We start from the raw sequence: 22,059 nt of genomic DNA, 5'->3' as shown, positions 1-22,059 counted from the left end.
GGTTGAGATAGACACTCAAGAATGACACGGGATGGTTTCCCGTGATTATCCACAGGGACGGAAAAGGTGATGAATTCTGTCACCATGTCATTCTCTAGATTTCACCAGGCAGGAGAAGCTCCTGCCAAGTTAAATCATGCTGGTTGTGAAATCACTGGATTATCAGCAGCTCATAACTGGATTATCCAGTTGGGGCTGAGCAGTCTAAGGACAGAACCTGGGCAAAGTTAAGATTGACACAGTTAGGAAAATGCTGTCCTGACTTTATCTGGCAGATATCTGAGCACCAGTCTGAATATTGCCCAGCACATGGATAACTTCAGGGGCCATACATCTGTGCTCGTATGTGGCCCAACCTCAAATATTGATGTCATATTCTGGCTGCATCTGTCGTCACATTTTAAAAAGCTGGCCATGTCTTTAATACAATGTATATTGCTATCCCAACCCCTCCCCCGTCCCCAATCCCCCTCAATTCCATCAAGAAATCACTGCAACAGAGAGTGCTAGGCCCCAACAGTCAGCACATTTAAGTAAGTTGACCACCACGGGCTGTTTATAAGTCCATTTATTATGTTAAAATATGAAAAAGAAAAAAAAAAACACTGGGACATCAGATTTTATAGTTGCAATATTTAAATGTATATGATCAAATATGTAGGGATCAATTTTCAGATAGTGGCAAAGTATGAGGGTCATTTTATTATGTGAACTATGTAGGTACTGTAATTTGCAAAGAGAAATTCTATAGCTTCTCTTTGAAAAGTATTATTTATTTGTTTCTTGATGTACCACTATTTCCTACAAATGGATCACAGCCGTTTATAATCACTAATGGCTCCTTTTACAAAGCCACGATAGAGGTTTCTACCATGGGCTGGCGAGGTAAATGCTCCAATGTTTAAAAGAATTCTACGAGTGTCGGAACATTTGCTTCGCCGATCCACAGTAGAAAATTAAAAAGGAAAGGAACTCTATGAAATGTGTAGGATAGAACACAAAGGTTAAATTAAAAATAAGATTAAATAAAACAGATACACAAATATGTTTGTCCTGTTCCCCACAGACTCATCCACGTCCTAGAGGGAGTTGTAAAGGCTGGTGCAACTGGGAGGGGTTTGGTCTTTGGGGTACTAGGGTCTGTTGGGGATCAGTTCTGTTAGAGGAGCTCTGATGTTGGGAGGGTTTGATATTGGGTGTAAGGGTTGATGTGCTGCCGGGGGGATCAGGAGGGGAGTTTGATGTGCCAGGGGGATCACGAGGCAGAGGTGCTGGGAGGATGGAGCCACTACCACTGAAGCTTAAGCCTTTTTTTAATAAGCTGGGCAACCATGTTACATGTAAGTAGTATGGGTGCCCCTGTGCTATTTAGGTAGCACAAAATATGTATGCTAAAAGTCTCTATATAATTTGCATCTCCTATTTGTACAAGCAGTCAAGGGAGAGGCAGGTAAAATTGCACATATAGGGGCATAGTTATCAATATGGGTTATCATTCAGACAGGTCCTTTTATCATTAACTAATGTTATTGTAGCACAGGTCCCATTTTATGCAATTAGACCTAGAGGTCTATTTACTAAGGTGTGCTAAAGCAGTGTTTCTCAACTCGGTCCTGGAGTACCCCCTTGGTACTTGGTACCTCGGTCCGGGTGCCCTCCAGCTGCGGCCCCGAGATTATTGTGCCGCAGCTTAAATTGTTTGTGACATACCGCATAGCAGGTAAGTTTGACTAGGCGCCATAATTATATTTGTGCTGGCTCACGTTCAGAGGTTGGTTCACTACAAGTGTGATCAGTTGCTATAATTGTGTCTAAATGGGCACCGTGAGTGATGTCAGCATCAGGGTGGTGCAATTCTCCCATGCTAGCCCTGACTCTTTCCACTCCTCCAATTCTTTTTGGGCCGCTGAAGTCATTTGGGAGTTTCAATGGGCAGCTCCTGATGGATGAAGGGCTGCCTCAATATCCTGCCTGCTTCCCGAAGCTCTGGAAGATGATTGTTATGGGCACTGCAAGTGACATAAGCGTTGGAGGTGGAGTGATTTTCCCACGCCAGCCCCAACTCTATGCACCTCTGATGCTTTGTGGGCTATGGAAGTGATTTAGAGGTTTCCACAGGTGGATGAGGGGCTACCCCAACATTTTGTCTTCTTCCCAGTGCCCTGGAAAGTGGTCATTACGGGCTTCGCAAGCGACATTAGCATCGGGGCCAGAGCAATTCTCCCACGCCAGTCCTGACTCTCTCCACTCTTCTGATGCTTTTTGGTCTGCTACAGTCATTTGGGGGCTTTAATGAGCCGCTCCTGGTGTAATCGTTTGGAGGCAAAGCATCAGAAGAGGGGAGAGAGTCGGTATTGGCTTGGGAGAATCGTTCTGTCCCTCGACGCTGATGTCACTTGTAAAGCCCGCAATGACCATCTTCCAGGCCAATGAGAAATAGAATGTCAGGGCAACTTTATGTCGATTGTAGCAAAGTTAATTTGAGTTCAACATTTGATTAGAAATTTAAGCAGCCACAACAACAAACATGTAACAAATAGTGTGCACAGAAATCATGAATTAACATTAGAAGTGAGGCGCAGGCAATTTGAAATAACTCTCAAGGGTTCCCACATCTTGCAATAGTGCTGAATGCAATTTAGACGCTCAACAGCTACAGCTTCATATTTAGCAGTATGACAAATGTTATTCAGAAAATTTAGGGGATCTTTCACTAAAGATTAACGCATGTTATCTGCCACAGGAACCATTTTATTCCTAAGGGCCCATTGTAAAATAACATGCGCTAATCTTTAGTAAAAGACCCCCTTAATTTGAACAGCAATCCTTACTAGATCCTTTAAGGAATTATTTTACTGGTGTATTCTGAAGTGAGTTTGTTTTATTAAGTTCCAAAATTTTATCAAACAATAGCAAATTCAATAAGAGTGAATATATGCTCAGACAAATATGTTCATATATACAAACATAGCATAGCATAGAGAATTCACATGAAACATGTTGCCAAATAAACCTGCTAACCTCTTTGTGTAAATCCTTATCCAAGGTAGGAGAATAGTAAATAGGAATCATGTTCAAATAATGCAGAATTGTTGGAGCTATGGTCATTCGCATAGTCTCAATGCGCCCCACCTTTTGGGTATTAATTTCTTAATCAGGTCTTTTATAGTGCCAAGTAATTTGAGTTCATTGCCTTGATGGTTTCAGACAATGAAGTATACACTTGTATTCCCAGATACTTAAAGCCATCTGGCTGCCATTTAAATGGAAAATCTTTGACTAACCCTTGGGTACTTAATACATTAATTGGCATTTTATAACCAGAAAAGTTTCCAAAATTATTGATGACTTCAAGTAAAATGGGGATAGTTACCGCAGGTTCCATAAGATAGAGAAGCACGTCATCTGCAAATGCTTTTAGTTTATACATTTCGGAACCATATGGAATCCCTTTGATATTAGACTTATCCTTTGCATTCTAATACATTTTGAAATACATTTTCTCATTTTTGACACAAAATGTGTCTCTTTTATTATGACCAGGGATGCTGTTTTTATAAAACTCCTTCACTGTGTGCATTCTTCAGCTGTTTTTGCTGTTTTCCTGATTTGCATGTGTTGGTATGAGGCCCGTGCTGGGAACAGTCATCCCTAAGGGGGTAATTTTATAAGGAGCTGCCTACTCCTTAGATGTAAGCATGTTTTTGACTAGGCACCTGCTTGCTTTATATTTATATATATATATATATATATATATATATACATATGTATATATATATATATATATATATATATATATATATATATATATACATTATGTATATATATATATATATATATATATATATATATATATATATATATACATAATAGGCTTGAAATAGGCACCATAACCAGCACCTTTGGTAGGTGCCCTGTTATAAAATTATCTTCCACATAACTTAGATTTGCTTTCAAACATGCTAAACACTAGAATCTCATCAAGAATAATGTTAAATCCATTCAAACTAGGCAATTGTGCTGTGTTTTTTCTCATGGCTTGCTATGTTATCTAAAAATGCTTGGGGTTCATCTGCAAAGATTGCTGCTTTAAAGATTGAAAGGGATCTAAATAAATTCTGTGGAGCATGGTGTTCCTAACCAAGCACTAAGTGAGTCTTTAAGAATGCAGAGTCTCCTGCGTGCTCCTCTTCTGAAAATAATTTCTTGCTATAGCGATGTAGTTTCTCTTCACTTGGTAGCCTTTTTTCCCTGATAGTTTTCTTTTTCTAAGATCGCAGTCCGCCCTAGGTACATTTACTGTACTGAACCTATAGAAACTGCTATGGTCATCAGTTTCTATGCTTTTTGTTAGTGCTCAAATGTTGGATCCATCCAGTTCTGGCTGGCTTTTTGCTTGATAAAGAATATGCCTTTCCTAGTCCAAAGTATTCAGAAGATTTTGTGATGGTTTTGAGCAGTCTATATAATCCTAATCTTCACATTTAAAGTCTACAATCAGAAGATCATACAGTCAAACCTTGGTTTACGAGCATAATTCGTTCCAGAAGCATGCTTGTAATCCAAAGCATTCGTATATCAAAGCAAATTTCCCCATACTGTCTGTCTTTCTTTCTTTCTTTCTCTCTCTTTCCTCGGCTGTCCACCACCACCCCTTGCCTGCGCCCCCTGTCCATCAATACCTGCCTAGCAGCATCCCTTCCCTGCTCCCCCTGTCCAGCAGTAGCCCTTCTACCTTCCTTTTACCTCCACCCTGTCCAGCAGCACCCCTTCACTGCTCCCACTGTCCAGCAGCAGCCCTTCTCCCTTCGTTTTACCTCCCCCCTGTCCATCAATACCTGTCCAGCAGCACCCTTTCCCTGCTCCCCCTGTCCAGCAGCAGCCCTTCTCCCTTCGTTTAACCTGGCCCCCTGTCTGTCTGTCTTTCTTTCTGTCTGTCTCTCTCCCTGGCCCCCTTGCCTACCTGTATTTCTCTGTTGCACCATGCCTGCCTGACTCTCCGTGGTCCCCTTCTGTTTCCCCCTCCCCTCCCAGCACAAAGCATGATTGTTGTCTGCCCCCCAGCACAGCCCTCCCCCCAAAGCAGCCCCCTTTCCCTCTCCCTCTCCACTTCTTACACGAATGGGAAACCTCGCAGCACCCGCATGACACCCTCCTGCCGTTGTAGAGACAAACCGCTGCTCAATCCGCGCCCCAAGCTGGTGCACGCGCCGCAAATAGAATTCGGCACGGAGGCACACATCACGGCGGCAGGGATCACGGCCTCCTAAGTGCACATGCATGCTTAGGGTTTTATTATAGAGGATATAACTCAGATAAGGTTAGGCCTCCCTTCACAGCTAACCAGTAAATAACTTTTTTCTGTATAACCTCAGTAAATCCCATCAAGCCTAATAATCTCTGTTTTAAAAGCCCAATAGAACTCTTCCTGTGTGTGTGGTTTCTCAGTCAGAGTTCTGATTTTTTTTTTTTTCTCTACCCAGCAACCCTGTGTTCTGAGCTCAATTATGCTGAATACTGACCAGAGTGTATTTAAATATAAATACCACCAGGCTTGTGGTATTGTTTATTCTCCTCTGGTGTCTCAGTTAGCTCCAATATTCTCCTGGCACAGAAATTCCATGATGCAACCCATAAGGCCTTTTGGTCCCACAATTTCACCTTACTGGCTACAAAATTGAACAACAAAAAGAAAAACACTAGGCCCTAACAAAATAATAGGCCTGACCTGGGTGTTTGCAGTACCTAAGGACAGTACTCTATTTTTCTCTATCTAGAAATGAACCCTCCCCCCCAAAAAAAAAAAAAACCCTTGAGATTTTTTTATCTAGCTAAAGTTTCTATTACTTAGGTACATCACAAGCAAGAAACTTATAGACCTTGCAACACTGTTCTTCACAGGTTCAGAGGCGCACAGAGTCACTGCAACCCACCACAGTTTGGTACTGACCAGCTGCTGTCGTTCCATGACTTGTAGTAATAGCTGCTCCTTTTGCACTGGCAGACTCCTCTTCTGACCTACAGTAAGGCACTGTCACTCTGATAAGAATAAGAATAGCCTTACTGGGTCAGACCAATGGTCCTTCTAGGCCAGTAGCCCATCCTTACAGTGGCCAATCCAGGTCACCAATACCTGGCAAAAACCTAAAGAGTAGCAACATGCTACTGATCCAGGGCAAGCAGTGGCTTCCCCCATGTCTTTCTCAATAACAGACTATGGACTTTTTTTCTCCAGGAAATTGTCCAAACTTTTCTTAAAACCAGCTATGCTCTCCACTCTTACCACAACCTCTGGCAATATGTTCCAGAGCTTAACTATTCTCTGAGTGAAAAAAATACTTCCTCCTATAGGTTTTAAAAGTATTTCCCTGTAACTTCATTGTGTGTCTCCTAGTCTTTGTAATTTTTGATGTTAGAACACTTTTTATTATCAATTTTAGTCTCCTATAAAACTATTTGCTAATCTTTTCTCTCACTGCTTTATGTTCGATTGTTGCTCCTTCGTTGCCTTCTATTTATTTATATCTTACTGTTCAAGTTCTTTGATGGCACATCAGCCAGAGAGTTGTTTTCAGAGTTTGCTCAGTTTTCTTTCTCTGAAGGTTACCTTAGCACAGTTATCCAGATCAAAAGTTATCCTGGTGGCATCTAAATAGCTTTTTACAAAACAGAGTTGTTCCAACAAATGTTCATTGCTAGAACTGTTGAGCTTCAAGTCATCTACAAACAGCTGGTAGTTTCCAAGTTTATTTGGTTTTGATATACCGCCTGTTACAGGGCTTCTGAGTGGTTTACATTCATAATAATAATTATAATAGCTGAAATGTAGCAGGGTTGAAAAGGATAATAAGAATAGGTAGAAGAAGGAAATACAGCTCATAATAGAACAGTGGGATGAGGAATCAAAAGCTGTTGATCTAGCATCACAGGCCACTCTGGTGGCCCAAGAAGAGTAAAAGAGAAAAACTTATTAGATGAGAGATGAGCATTGACTAAATTCATCTTCAAATAAAAAGGTTTTCAGTTGGGCTTTAAAGTTATCTAATGCGGGTTTTAGTCTTAGGAGGTTATTTCATAGGGAACGTCCTATTACCAAGAAAATTTGATGACGAATAGTGTCATAGGTTATGTTTTGGATAGTTCTGAAATTAAGGCTACATATATCCATAAGCCAAAAAGTTAAGAAATGTACACAAAGGATTAGGTGCTATACAAAAGCAGTAACAAGGAGTCTCCCTGACATATTCCCTGCTAGATCCTGATATTAGGATAGACATATTTCCCCCGATATTCAGCAGTGGCAATCAGCGTTTTTTAAAGTGTTGATCACTGATGGCTAAATTATGCCCCCAGTATTCAGTGTTGGGCCACATCTGAACACCAGCACTGAAAACTGGGGCATTACTCCAGGTGGCCAGGTTGCCCAGAGCTTATGCAGTCCCTGTCCATATTCAGCTGGGCCTGCATAAGAATTGTGCGGGCTCCGGCTGAATATCAGGCCAAGGCTCACATACTGTAAATATTTTTTTCTTTAAAAAAAGACACCTCCTCCTGACTCCCCCCAACCATGCCCCTCCAACCTGTGATAAAACCACCCTAGAAGGCCTCCCAAACCCCCTGGGCATACCTACATGCCTGGTGGTCCAGCAGGGGTCTTGGGGGGCAGGAACACAGTCCTCTTGCTCCTGCCTCCTCACAGTAGCCTTTCAAATTAGCCCCCACAACCATTTTGAAAGGCTGTATGAAAAGACCCACACTGGACCACCAGGTATGTAGGTGGGCCTGGGGGGATTACCTATAATTTGGGTGGGTTAGGGGAATTGGGAGGCCCTTCAGAGGGGTTGTCATCACTGACTGTGTGAGGGGGAGGGCAAGGGAGCATGGATGGGGGGTAGGAGGGGGCACTTTATGCCATTTTTAAAAATGTTTTTCTCTTTTGAAAATGAGCCCCATAGTCTTTCAACAACACAACTGCACTGATCCCAAAATAGTATAGTGGTCATATTCTCAACATTGTTTTTTAAAACCTATCTGCATTCAAGGAACAGTTAATGCAAGGCCTCATATGCCCTGTGATTTCTCCCAAATGCTGTTCCCAATAGCACCTCTCCCCCCCCCCATACACACACACACACACCCTAAGGATATTCATTCATTTGAAATATCATGGGCTAGCTAAGGTTATCATATGGCTCCAAAAAAGGAGGACAGATTGAGACATCCAGATTTTACTTCCAGTGCTTTCAATGGAAGTAAAACCCAGATCTCTCAATCCATCCTTCTTACTTCCATTGCTTTCAGTGGAAGTAAAATCCAGATGACTTTATCCGTCCTCCTTTTTCTGGAGCTATATGATAACCCTATGGGCTAGCCCCCTTCTTTGTATCTTTATCCAGGGTCAAAAGAACCACAGGGAAGCAAGTAGACTTTTAATTCATAAAACAGAATTTGATAGAATAATAGCTGTGGAAAATGGAAGCTGCATATAAAAAGAATTCTCTTCAAAGAGTAGTATTATGGCAAAAATGACAGCTGGCAGAAACCTGTGTTTATCTATGTAGCCAACTTGCAGACAACGCCTGTTCTTGCTCCAGATGCTAGGAATCCTCCTATTCTTTTCTTCAGATTCATGGTCACCCTTCTGTCCTGCAACACCAGGACAGCTGCTTTCCTGCTCTCTTATATCCAGAACTTCACGACTGAACTGCAAGACACCTGAAAGCACCTCCTTATTATGGTTCCTGCTTCATCACTTTTAGGATCTTCTCAAGAATAGATGCCCTCCCAACTGTTCTTCATTGAGCTTTGTGGGACATATTTCTGCAGAATATGCTACATAATTTACTCGCTTCTACATATTATTCATTATACAGCTACCAGGACTATTGGTACCCATACAGCACACCAGCAGACATCGAATTAAAAACTGCAGTACATAATATCCAGTCACTGGGGCAATTAGCAACCTAGGTCATATTTCATCATCTTCATCTCATTGATCTGTGTCTAAAGTCATTTACAAGTCTTCCAATGTACCTTGTATGTGCAGTGGCTCCTGCAAGGGAGTAGAGTGTGATCATTGGGCACAGCATGTGTGCTGACCCCAGTAAAGGGTACAGGTGCCTGTCAGAGGAGGATTAGAATTGTAGCCTTGTGATTGTGCTATGGGCTTTCTGTTTTCTCATGCTCCTGGAAAAAAACGAAGCTTTTAACATTCAAGCCAATTCATGGCATTATATCATGTAAGTTGGAGTTTTACCTACATGTTGAAGAACACCTGCCTATTAATAAACTGTGTGTGCAAGATTTGCAGTTCTTGCTACTATATGATTAACCACTGGAAAATAATCGAAAGCTGTGGTATAACTTTTAAGCATGAAAATGCTACCGTATGTGTATGCTAAGAGCTTGGTGTTTGATGTTATTCTTATGTCCTGAAATATTGTGGCTTTTCCTGCTACTTGCTCTTGTCCATGTGTGTTTGCAAAGTATCTGGTCACAAAGGACACCTTAATTGTCCCAAAAGCATCAGGCCATCCTGAAGCCTGTTTAATATATAAACGATAAAAACACTGATTACAGGTATGATTCTTTCATTACAGCCACAACGAACCATGTTTGGCCATGAAAATATTCACAGCACAGGTGAACCGTAAGTAGCCCTCTTGTTATTTTACAGTGACAGACAGGGGGATATGATAAAACTTTCAAATTGTGATGGGTTTCAATAAAGTTTGACTTGGGCTGACTGCTGAGATAAACTGTCTGTCTCAAAAACAAACAAATCCAAATGCCGATTTACCAACAGCTCAAGAGCTTGCATCCCACTTTGTAGAGAAAGTGGAAAACATCAGGCAAACTTTGCCCCACATCAAATCATCAATTCTGGATACGCACCTTGAAGACTCAATTCCGCTTTCAGCAAGATGCATGCATTTCAATCTCCCTAGTCTTAAAGAGATTGAACGCCACATTCAAAATATTAACACTAAAGGATCTCAAGAAGAGTCAATTCCACCATTGATTCTTAAGCGTTTCTTCTCAGTTTTCGATACTTTTATTCATTCCTTAGTCAAGGAAAGTTTATAACAAAATCAAAGACACCTCGATTCAAGTGAATGGATCAGACTTCCCCCTAGAACAAACCCTAAAAATATTGGGAGTCATCTTAGACAAACACCTATTCCTTGAGAAACACACTGATCTTACCGTCAGGAAAAGCTTCTCGGTGCTCTGGAAACTCCGCACCATAAAAAAAATACTTTGATGACAACTCATTCCGCCTGTTAGTACAATCCTCCATTCTCAGCATCCTGGATTATTGCAACATAATTTATCTAGGCTCCATGAAGAAAACCACCAGGAGACTAAAACTGATTCAGAACACCGCTGTCCGCCTTATATTTGGCTTAAACAAATGGGAACACATTACTCCTTTCTACCATAAACTGCACTGGCTACCATTTGAATCCAGAGTCCTATTCAAGTTCGCATGCCTCTGCTACAAAACTGTATTTGGTCTTTCACCAAGCTACCTCAACTCTCACTTTAAGCTAAATCACAACAATAAGAACTCTCGCAGAATTCATCTTTTCGCCTTCCCCTCCCTAAAATCATGTCACCTCAAAAGGTTCCTTGACAAAACCTTCTCCTTCCAGGCAGCCAAACTAAACTCATGGCTAGCCCAAATTGTACTTGATGCCCCCACCTACCTTGACTTCAGAAAAAAGCTCAAAACTCACTTATTCCACGGACAGAACCCCTAACTCACCCTCTCACTTCTTCAACTCCCATCAATACACGTGAATCTCCACCCTCCCCTATTATTGCACCCATCAAACCAATTAACTTCAATGACCGGTATTTCATGTAAATAAAATTCTACCTTCCTATTGTACACTATTGTATATTCCTGTCAACTTCAATGACCTGTACATTCCTAAAATGTTAATTCCAATGTTTTCATCGTTTGTAATCTTAATTAATTGCTGTGAACCGCCTAGAACTCTCTGGGTATGGCGGTATACAAAATAAAGTTATTATTATTATTATTATTATTATTCTGCCTAATCCTTGGAAAGAAACAATTATCTGGCCAATCATTAAAAATTACAAAATTAGCGCTAGCGAAATAACAAATTATAGACCCATTGCCAATATCCCATTTTTAGCACAGCTAACAGAAAAGGTTGTATTCACTCAGAATTTATAGAAAAAACAAATATCTTTCATCCAAACCAGACAGGTTTTAGACAATATCACTCCACAGAACATTCACTAATAGGCATGTCTACCATTATACAGTACCATCTAGATCATCACAAGTCTGTGCTTCTAATTTCCCTTGATCTTTCCTCTGCATTCAACACTCTGGATCATGACCTCTTGCTTGGTCGCCTAGAACTATTGGTATCATTGACCATGTTCTTGCATGATTTTGCTCCTACTTTGAAAACCGATCTGCCATTGTCTCATTTAATAACACAATTTCAAATAAAATTTCTTCAAACTATAGGATTCCTCAAGGGTCTATTCTTTCGCCACTCCTGTTTAATATTTTCTTTGTGCCTCTAATGACTCTGCCAATCTATTGGATTTAATGCGTTTGCATATGCAGACGATATTCAACTTTTATATCCAATAGATACCGAGAACCCTTCAGATACTCTTATCAATTACCAAGAAACTTGAACAAATACATCAATGGCTTGCTACTAATAGACTTGCTCTTAACATCTCCAAATCAAATGTAATGTTTTTTTCCATGGAAAGAAGGCCTAAAATTTGACCACCCCATTATTCGTACAGGTGCTACTCTTCAGGCAGTTACTACTATCAAAATTCTAAGAGTCGTATTCGAAAAGAGACTGTCCTACCACGATCATATCAGTAGTATAGTTAAAATCAATATTCTTTAGGTTACGGCAAATTCGTTCAATTTATAAATGGTTAGAAGCAAAATCCTTAAATATATTAATCTACTCACTGATCTTTTACAAAATCGATTACTATAACAGCTTATTCAAGGGTATTACTCAAAAAGAGATCAGGCATTTACAGCTAATTCAAAATGCTTCTATTAAAATTATCATGAATGCAAAAAGTTTGACCATGTTTCACTGCTTCTTAAAAATCTCACTGGCTCCCAGTATCGCATAAAATAATTTACAAAATATGTCAGTCATCACTTAAGGCTCAACTCTTTAAGTCCCAGCCTTCATCGACAGGATTCTAATTCCCTACGCCCGCACTAAAACGCTTCGGTCTAATGACCAACATTTGCTAACCGTTCCATCACTTAAAACTATTAATGCTCGAAGACAATACATTTTTTCTGTTGTGGCTCCTCAATTGTGGAATTCCTTGCCTATCTACTTAAGGGAAGAAAAAAACATTGACAGATTTAAGAGTTAGTTAAAATGCTTTCTTTTTAAAGATGCATTTGACTGCTAGACATTGTAAAAACAAGAAAACAAAACCAAAAACCCCTCCTTTTTGTTATTTTCCTTGCCTTCAATTATTGTATTTCTATCCCACTTACCCTACTGGTCCCGTCTGTCTTGAAAGTCATGTATTTGCTATATGAACCATTTGTTCCCCTGTATATTATTATAAACTGTTTTTAGAACTGTGCATCACCCTGAATATATGATTGGGCGATCAATCAAATTTTAAAAAAACTTGAAACTTGCTTCCTATTTCCCCTCCCCCACAGCACCTGCATAGCCTGATTGTGCAGCTTTCCCCAGTACCTATTTATTGCTTACAGAACACAATGCTTACTTTTTTCATTCTTTGGAGATTTTTATACAACACAATTTTCTGACCCCTGAGGCAAACTCATATGGGTTAAAACATGGACCATGTTGAGTCCTAATGATGTGTGATAATAGAGAATTATCAGAGGAACTTGAAAGACTTGTTTAAAAATATTACAATTTAGAAACATAGAAACATGATGACAGATAAAGGCCAAATGGCCTATCTAGTTTGCCCATCCGCAGTAACCATTATCTCTTCCTCTCTCTAAGAGATCCCACATGCCTATTCCATGCTTTCTTGAATTCAGACACAGTCTGTGTCTCCACAACTTCTTCCAGGAGACTAGTCCATGCATCTGGCACCCATTCTATAAAAAAGTATTTCTTTAGATTACTCCTGAGGCTATCACTGCTTAATTTCATCATATGCCCTCTCATTCCAGAGCTTCCTTTCAAATGAAGGAGACTTTACTCATGCCACATAGGTATTTAAACATCTCTATCATATCTCCTCTCTCCCGCCTTTCCTCCAAAGGAAATCTTTGTCTGTCCCCATACGTCTTATGATGAAGATCATGCACCATTTTAGTAGCCTTCCTCTGGACCGACTCCATCCTTTTTATATCTTTATGAAGGTACAGTATCCAGAATTGTACACAATATTCTAAATGAGGTCTCATCAGAGTCTTATACAGGGACAACAATATCTCCTTTTTCCTACAGGCCATACCTCTTCCTATGTACCCTAGCATTCTAGCTTTCATCGTCACCATTTCAACCTCTTTGGCCATCTTAAGATCATCATGACCAATCACACCCAAGTCCCGCTCTTCTGTCATGCACTTAAGTTCTTCACCCCCTAAACTGTACCATTCTTTCAGGTTTTGCAGCCCAAATGTATGACCTTGCATTTATTAGCATTAAATTTTAGTTGCCAAATTTCAGACCATTCTTTAAGCTTCACTAGGTCTTTCTTCATGTTATACATGTCATCCAAGGTGTCAACTCTAGTTTTTGGTATCATCCGCAAAGAGGCAAATCTTACCTGACAACCCTTCAGCAATATCACTTATAAAAATATTAAAAAGAATAGTCCCAAGAACAGAACTTTGAGGCACACCACTGGTAACATCCCTTTCCTCAGAGTGATCTCCATTAACCACTACCCTCTGTCGTCTTCCACTCAACCAGTCCTTGACCCAGCTCATCACTTTGGGGCCCATCCCAAGGGCATTCAGTTTATTTATTAGATGTCTGTGTGGAACACTGTCAAAGGCTTTGCTAATATCTAAATATACCACATCTAATGCACTCCCTCTACTCAATTATCTGGTCACCCATTCAAAGAAATTTATCAGGCTTGACTGACAAGACCTACCTCTAGTGAATCCATGTTGTCTCTGGTCCTGTAATCCACCAGATTCCAGAAACTTCACCATTCTCTGTTTTAAAAGCATTTTCATTAATTTGCTTACCACAGAAGTGTAGGGGTGTTTCCTTATTTGCACCTGAAGGTTAGGCCTCTCTGACATCATCAAGCCTAAACCATTATTTGCAAGAAAGCAAGAAGAGAAAGAAAAATACATCTTTGTTGTCTCTGCCTGATGCATTCTGGGTATGTACCTGAACTGTATTCTAGTCAAGGACATCCAGCTATGCCTACATGCTCAGCCTGTGTGAATCTTGGGGGAGTTATGGCTCATGAAGGCGCCTCGGTTTCACGGCCTGAGTGAGACTCTATACAGAAAGACTATTCATCTAAGTTATGTTTCTTGATTGGTCCGGAGAAGTCATCTGACGACATCCAAGTGAAATGTGATAATTACAATTTAGTCTGTGTTGGGATGTGAGGGAGCTTACATCTTAACATTGGATTCTCTGCACATCTTTTATAATAATTAAGATCTGAAAAGTTACCTCTTATGACTCTCTGCCTGAGAGAGAGAGAGAACCGAACTTTAAACAGATCTGGATTCCATCACATAAAGGAAACCTTTGCTGCCAACCTAATTTACAGCTGGACCAACTGTAAATTAGCTGACGAACTCTCGTTCCTGTACCAAGGGAATTCATATCTTTCGTGCTGAGAAGAATAATTTTGTCTCCCGGGCTAAGGCATAATTGGATGGTAAGAGTAAGGAACTTATCTATCTTTTCAGCTGGGTTAGAGAGAGAATCTTATTGTCTATAGGATAAGGATTTGTAAAGCTACTCTTGGTGATAAACTGTAATAGTTTGCTGATAACCGGGAATTATTATTATAAGGAATTATTTAGAGTGTAAGAATTAGTTTTACTTATTTATCTAACAAATGTGGTGTGATAATTATGTACTGAGTTTCATGTATGTATTTGGATATTTTGTGAACAATAATTAGTTATTGCTGCTGGCTTATGAGCTATATTTTTCTATTTTCATAATAAAATTCTTCCCATAGCCTTGGTCTCTATTCTTAGTATAAACTGGCAAATTAACGAACCTTGGGTAAGGAGATTATGGTTTTCCCTAGCATCTGATTAAAACAGGCACGTATTTGTTTATGTAACTGATTAGTCATCCATAAATCTTTCTACAGAAGTGAGACTTACTGGCCTATAATTCCCTACTACTCTCAACTCTAGAGAAGCATTGAAAAGGGCACTCAGCAGAGCCACCAGAACTTCCCTAAGTTCCTTCAGCACCCTCATATGTACACCATCCAGCCCCATCACTTTGCCTACCTTTAATTTAATTAGCTCCTCATGAACACAATCCTCTGAAAATTGATCATGATCTACCACTCACACTTCCTTCATACCCTTGGTTACATCGGTAGGAGAGACTCAGCAGCAAAAAGGTTCCTGGAGCAGCATTGCATGGAGGAAGCTTCCAGCTGGCTGGTAGGCCCGCCCCAGGAGGCGGGAAGAAATAATGAGTAGTAAAACAATAGGCAATGTTTTAATTGAGTGGACACCAGAAGGCTGCAACTTTCCAGAAAATTGGTGGTAGCCAGATGCTATTTAGCAAAGTCACAGAATCATAGGCACCCAGATGATTGGGAAAATCTCCTCATTAGTTTTGTAGCCGTTTACTACTACTGCTATTGCTACTTTTTATTATAGTGCTAGGTTACCATATTTGTGAAGACAAAAAAGGACACATAATCCCTCCCACACTCCACCAATAGCCCCACCTACTTTTCACCCATTTCCTTGGTCTTCCTTTCCATCCTCTGTACCCTTTTAGTGCTTTTTTCTCTCCCTATTTCCCTCTAACCCTCCTTTCAACCCCTCTCTCCTATGGGTGCTTCTTTCTTTCTCTCTTTCTCTCTCCTTCCAACCTCCAATTCACCCCCTCCCCCATAGGTGGCCCTCCCTCTCTCTCCCTCTAACCTCCTCTCCTGCTGCTTCTGTCCCTCCCCTCCTGTCCATCACTCCATGCTCTTTTTTCCCAGCACTCTCTCCTTTCCATAATGCTTCTCCAGCTGTCCCTCCTTCCATGCTGTTTCTCCAGCCCTCCCTCCCTCCATGCTATTTCTCCAGCTCTCAATTTCCACACCTACCTCCTCCCCAGCCACTGTAATTCAATCTTCAGGCATTCAGCGCAGCAACAAGGTGATCCTGCTGCTACTGGCCTTCCCCAGAAGCTGCCTTTCTGCAGTGACTTCCTATTCCCACATAGACAGGACCTGCAGAGAGGCAGCTTCCAGGGTAGGCCGGTGATAGTAGGCTCATCTCATTGCTGCTGCCAACTGCTCAAAGACTGAATTTACAGAGGCTGGGGAGGAGGTAGGTTCGGGTACTGGGAGAGCCGACTAAACCCAGACAAACTCCCCATTAAAAAAAAAAAACGTATAGGCACCCAGACAGTCCTCTAAAAAGAGGACATGTCCAGATTTTCCCAGATGTATAATAATCCTATATAGTTCTACCAGACACATGCAGCACTGTGCTGTTTAAACTCTTAGAAAGCTTGATGGTAAGACATGAAGTTTGGAGGACACAGTTGAAGAATTAAGAATAGGAACTATACATGATCATCTATCCTACATAAGAAAACACTAAAAGTGATTTGGATAAGGAGAAATATGCTGCAAGCAGTCAGGTTTTTACAACTGGCAGCTGAGATATATATGTAGTAATATAGAGCAAAATAACTGGGCAGCCTGTTGGGCTAATTGGTCTTTATCCACCATTGGCTATTATATTCATAAACCTCATATGATGAAAGTAGAACTGTTTCACTTCAATCTATGGGGAAACTTTTTTTTTTCTCTGGCATACTTTTAATGAAAAGATGGGAAGAGTATGCAGCACGTGCTCAGAGTTAAGGAAGATGGTGCAGACAGGGAAAATGATGACAGATAAATACTATAAAACCTATCCAATTTGCCCACCCATACCAACTAAGAATAGCTTTATTGGATCAAACCAATGGTCCATCGAGCCCAGTAGCCCGTTCTCATGGTGGCCAATCCAGGTCACTAGTACCTGACCAAAACCCAAGGAGTAGCAATATTCCATTTTACCGATCCAGGACAAGCAGTAGCTTCCCCTATGTCTTTCTCAATAACAGACTATAGACTTTTCCTCTAGAAACTTGTCCAAACCTTTCTTAAAACCAGCTGTGCTATCCACTCTTACCACATCCTCTGTCAACGCGTTCCAGAGCTTAACTATTCTCTGAGTGAAAAAAAATTTCCTCCTATTGGTTTTAAAAGTATTTCCCTGTAACTTCATTGAGTGTCCTCTAGTCTTTGTAATTTTTGATGGTGGAGTGAAAAATCGATCCACTTGTACCCGTTCTACTCCACTCAGGATTTTGTAGACTTCAATCATATCTCCCCTCAGCCATCTCTTTTCCAAGCTGAAGAACCCTAACCGTTTTAGTCTTTCCTTATACGAGTGGAGTTCCATCCCCTTTACCATCTTGGTCGCTCTTCTTTGAACCTTTTCTAGCACCACTATATCTTTCTTGAGATAAGGAGACCAAAATTGAACGCAGTACTACAGATGAGGTTGCACCATGGAGTGATACAGGGGCATTATAACATTCTTAGTCTTGTTAACCATCCCTTTTTTAATAATTCCTAGAACCTTGTTTGCTTTTTTGGCCGCCCACACCCATTGGGCGGAAGGTTTCATCGTATTGTCTTCGATGATACCCAGATCCTTTTCTTGGGCAGTAATCCCCAAGGTGGACCCTAGAATCTTTTCCTCACTCTTTAGATATCCTCTGTTCTCATTTTATACTTTCTTGGATTCATATACAGTGCTCATCTCCACTGAAAGGCTGTTTTATACACACACTAACCTTTCCATAAAAAAGATATGCAAGCACCATGGATATTTAGGCTCACTTATCTAAATCCCCAGCCTTCACTCAGTATTTTCCTCTCTCATGTACCCCCCTCCCCAGACTTTCCCAGTCTGTTTTACTCTCTCATGTACCCCCCAGCCTTCACCCAGTCTCATTTTCTCTCTCATGTACCCCTTCCAGCTTTTGCCCAGTCTCTTTCTCATGTATCTTCCTCAGTCTTCACCTAGTCTTTTTTTCTCCCTCATGTACCCCTTCCAGTCTCTTTCTCATGTACCCCCCCAACCTTCACCCAGTATCTTTTTCTCTCTCATGACCCACCTCTCTTACCTTCACTCAGTCTCATTTTCTCTCATGTATCCCTTCCAGCCTTTGCCTAGTCTCTTTCTCATGTACCCCACCAGCCTTCACCCAAACTCTTCTTTCTGTCATTCTCATGTACCCACCTCCCCTGCCTTCAGCCAGATGCTTTTCCCTCTTCAGCTGCAGTCTTCAGCTGCAAATTCTTGCCATGGGATCCCTGCCTCCCCAGTGCAACTCCTCTATCCACGAGCTTGAGCCAAGCAGTACTGGAAGTTCATACTAGTCTCACAGGTACTATCTATTAGATCAAGGAGGAGAACACGTACTCCTTTTCACTAAGGATTATCTTCTGATTCTATTGTTCAGAATCCTCCTGAACTCCAAACACTTTATTTTTCCATGAAGCCCCAAGGTTTCTGTCCATTAACCTCAGCAACCATCCCTGGATGAAAACTAGAAGGAAAGAATAAGAAACCTTCTGGGCTTCTAAAACTGTATAAAAATCACTCTCCTTGCAAGATTCCTTCCAGCTGGAAAATATCTGGAAAACCACCATAACCCTCTTGACTACATCAGTATTAATTGTCTTTGGAGACACGTAGGGGAAATTCTACAACTAGGCACCTCCATTTAGGCATCTCAACGACACATAGTGGAAGCCTAACAGCCCCTGGGTGTCCAGGTTCCATTATAGAATACTAGCATAGCATCCCTAACATTTATGTGCCCAGATTAGGTGCCTAAATGCATCAGGGATGCAAGTAACTTGCAGTATTATCTAAGTTTTGTGCAAAAGTAGGAGCCCCAGCAGTGCATGAGGGTGGGTGATGGACCGAGCAGGCAGTTCACCACCAGGCTCCTCTGGATACACCACCTCAGTTAATCTGGCCTAATCTGGCCACCATAGATCATGTTGGTCTCCACCGGTTCCTCTGATCACCACCAGTCACCTTAACCTTCACTGGACTTCTGGGTCTTCTAGCTGCTTCCAGTACGATTACCAGTTTCTCTGCTAGTTGACACTGGTCTCTCCGGTCCCACCATCGATCACTCATCAGTCACCATCAGCCAAGGATCTCTGGCTCTTTTGGCTGCTTCCCTCTAGTTCTGGTTGCTTCTGGTACCATTACCAGTGTCTCTGCTGGTCACCTCTGGTCCCACTGCTGGTCACTTGCCAGGATACAAGCAGTATACTGGTCCCCACAGACCTTCCTATCACTGGTCCCTCAGATATTCTCCCTGAGCACACTGGTCACTCAGATATTCTCTCTGAGAACACTAGTCCCTCTGGACACTCCAGCCACTACTGGTCACTTCTGGTCATCAAGCTTGACCACTGATCCTTCCTGGACTCTCTGATCACTCAGATATTTTCCCTGAGCACACTGATTCATCTGGCTGCTCCGGTCACTCAGATATTCTCCATGAGCACACTGGTCCCTCCAGTTGCTCAGATAATTTGGCTTACTGAGGGTTAGTATTTTGCCAGCATTCCTCCCCTTGAGGGTTACCTATGTTGTTGCAGAAGGAGCTTTACTATTCCAGGTTCTTTGTTCTGGGAGTCTTGTTTTCTAACCCCTTTTCCACTCAGGGTGAGTAGAGAGCTCTCAGGTATCTTTGCAGTATCCATATGCAAATGAACTCCTTCTTATGATACTGAGTCTTCCCTCTGCTGGCCGGTGACGGGACACACACCCCATCAGAGGGTGAACATAAGAACATAAGCATAAGAACATAAGCCGTGCCTCTGCTGGGTCAGACCTGAGGTCCATCATACCCAGCAGTCCGCTCACGCAGTGGCGCATCAGGTCCAGGACCTGTATAGTAGCCTTCTATACCCTTCTATCCCCTTTTCCTTCAGAAAATTGTCCAATCCCTTCTTGAACTTCAATACCGTACCCTGTCCTATCACTCCCTCTAGAAGCGCGTTCCAGGTGTCCACCACCCGTTGGATGAAGAATAATTTCCTAGTATTGGTTCTGAATCTGTTCTCTTTTAATTTTTCCAAATGCCCTCTCGTTCTTGTAGTTGTTGAAAATTTGAAGAATCTGTCCCTCTCCACATTTTCTATGCCCTTCGTGATCTTGTAAGTCTCTATCATATCCCCTCTAAGTCTCTGCTTCTCCAGCGAAAAAAGCCCCAGTCTCTCTAATCTTTCAACATATGAAAGGTTTTCCATACCTTTTATCAAACGTGTCGCTCTCTTAACCCTCTCAAGTATCGCCATATCCTTCTTTAGGTACGGCGACCAATATTGGATGCAGTACTCCAGATGCGGGCGCACCATCGCCCGATACCACGGCAGGATAACTTCTTTCGTTCTGCTTGTAATACCTTTCTTGATTATTCCTAGCATTCTATTCGCTTTCTTAGCAGCCGCTGCGCATTGTACCGATGGCTTCATTGTCATGTCCATTATTACCCCCAAGTCCCTTTCTTGGGAACTGTCACTCAATAACAGCCCTCCCATCATGTAGCTGTACCTCGGGTTTCTGTTTCCTACGTGTAAGACTTTACATTTCTCTACATTGAACTTCATCTGCCATCTCGTCGCCCACTCCCCTAGTTTGTTCAGGTCCCTTTGTAAATCTTCGCAGTCCTCTTTAGTCCTAGCCCCATTAAATAGCTTGGTGTCATCTGCAAATTTTATTACTTCGCTCTTCGTCTTCGTTTCTAGATCATTTATAAATACATTGAATAGCAGCGGTCCAAGCACCGACCCCTGCGGAACACCACTCGTGACCTTCCTCCAGTCCGAGTAGTGACCCTTCACTCCTATGCTTCCTGTCTGCCAACCAATTCCTGATCCATCTGTGTACGTCTCCTTCCACCCCATGTGGGTGGTTTGAAAAGTTGAGTAGAAAAGCAAGTTAAACAATGTAGTCCCCATTGAGGGCTCTACGTGTAGTCCCTCGAGTTTCCAATTTTTTCATAAGCTATTTTTCCTATGATAAATTTTATAACGCTGAAAGATTTTTTTTTAAATACAGTATAGGTTCTTCTTTCAAAAGGGTTTCTCTTCTATCTATGTGGGGGTTTTAAGGCTGATGGATTGATGCAAATATTTAAGGCCAGATTCAGTAAACATTTATGGCCAGATTCAGCACCAGAAAAAATTGGTGCTCAGTGCTATTCTGTAAAGGATGGCCCTGGCTGAGTACCCTTTATAGAATAATACAAAGTACCAATTCCTGTGCCTAACATTGGGTTCGAAGAGTTACACCTGCTAAAACCAAGTGTAAATTCTGGCATGCAAGTTGGGTGTGCACCCCCAGTATTCTATAACACTGTGCCCAAATTTCAGAATGCCCTTTACCCTGCCCATTCCCTTCCCATGCCTCCCTTTGGGTTGCCTACTATGGGATTTGGGCACCCAGAGTTATAGAATAGTACACAAGTAGATGCACGTGCAGCTCCATATTGGTGCCAATTAATATCAATAATTGAATGATAGTGCACAGTTAGTATTAGAAGAGGGGCTATTGTCTTAGCCTCTTTCTTTTATCTTTTATATTATTGCTTCTTAGATTTAGATTTCTGCAGTGAATAGAGATATCTCCTTTCTTTTTTTTTTTTACATTTTTATTATTTTATTTAGTTGCAATAGTGTAATACATTTAGATTGAAAATAATAAAATATAACAAAGAATACACTATCTCAAACAATAATATTACAGAATCATAGCTATACCCAACCCCT

At 41.3% G+C, this 22,059-nt stretch overlaps 1 protein-coding gene across 7 annotated transcripts in view; it reads left to right on the top strand.

Moving 5' to 3' along the window:
• The window catches only part of SORBS2 (sorbin and SH3 domain containing 2), a 515,532-nt gene that overhangs the window by 481,483 nt on the left and 11,990 nt on the right, over positions 1 to 22,059 (top strand). For all 7 annotated transcript variants that reach the window (XM_033943759.1, XM_033943750.1, XM_033943740.1 and 4 more), the window contains one exon: positions 9,603 to 9,652. In XM_033943759.1, coding sequence (XP_033799650.1) covers positions 9,603 to 9,652 — 50 coding nt within the window. The remainder of the gene's footprint in view (positions 1 to 9,602; positions 9,653 to 22,059) is intronic.

The sequence above is a fragment of the Geotrypetes seraphini genome, chromosome 1 (assembly GCF_902459505.1).
Source record: "Geotrypetes seraphini chromosome 1, aGeoSer1.1, whole genome shotgun sequence".
Taxonomy (NCBI): Eukaryota; Metazoa; Chordata; class Amphibia; order Gymnophiona; family Dermophiidae; genus Geotrypetes; species Geotrypetes seraphini.
Note: the sequence above shows the minus strand (reverse complement) of the source record. Positions and strands in the feature narration are given on the sequence as shown.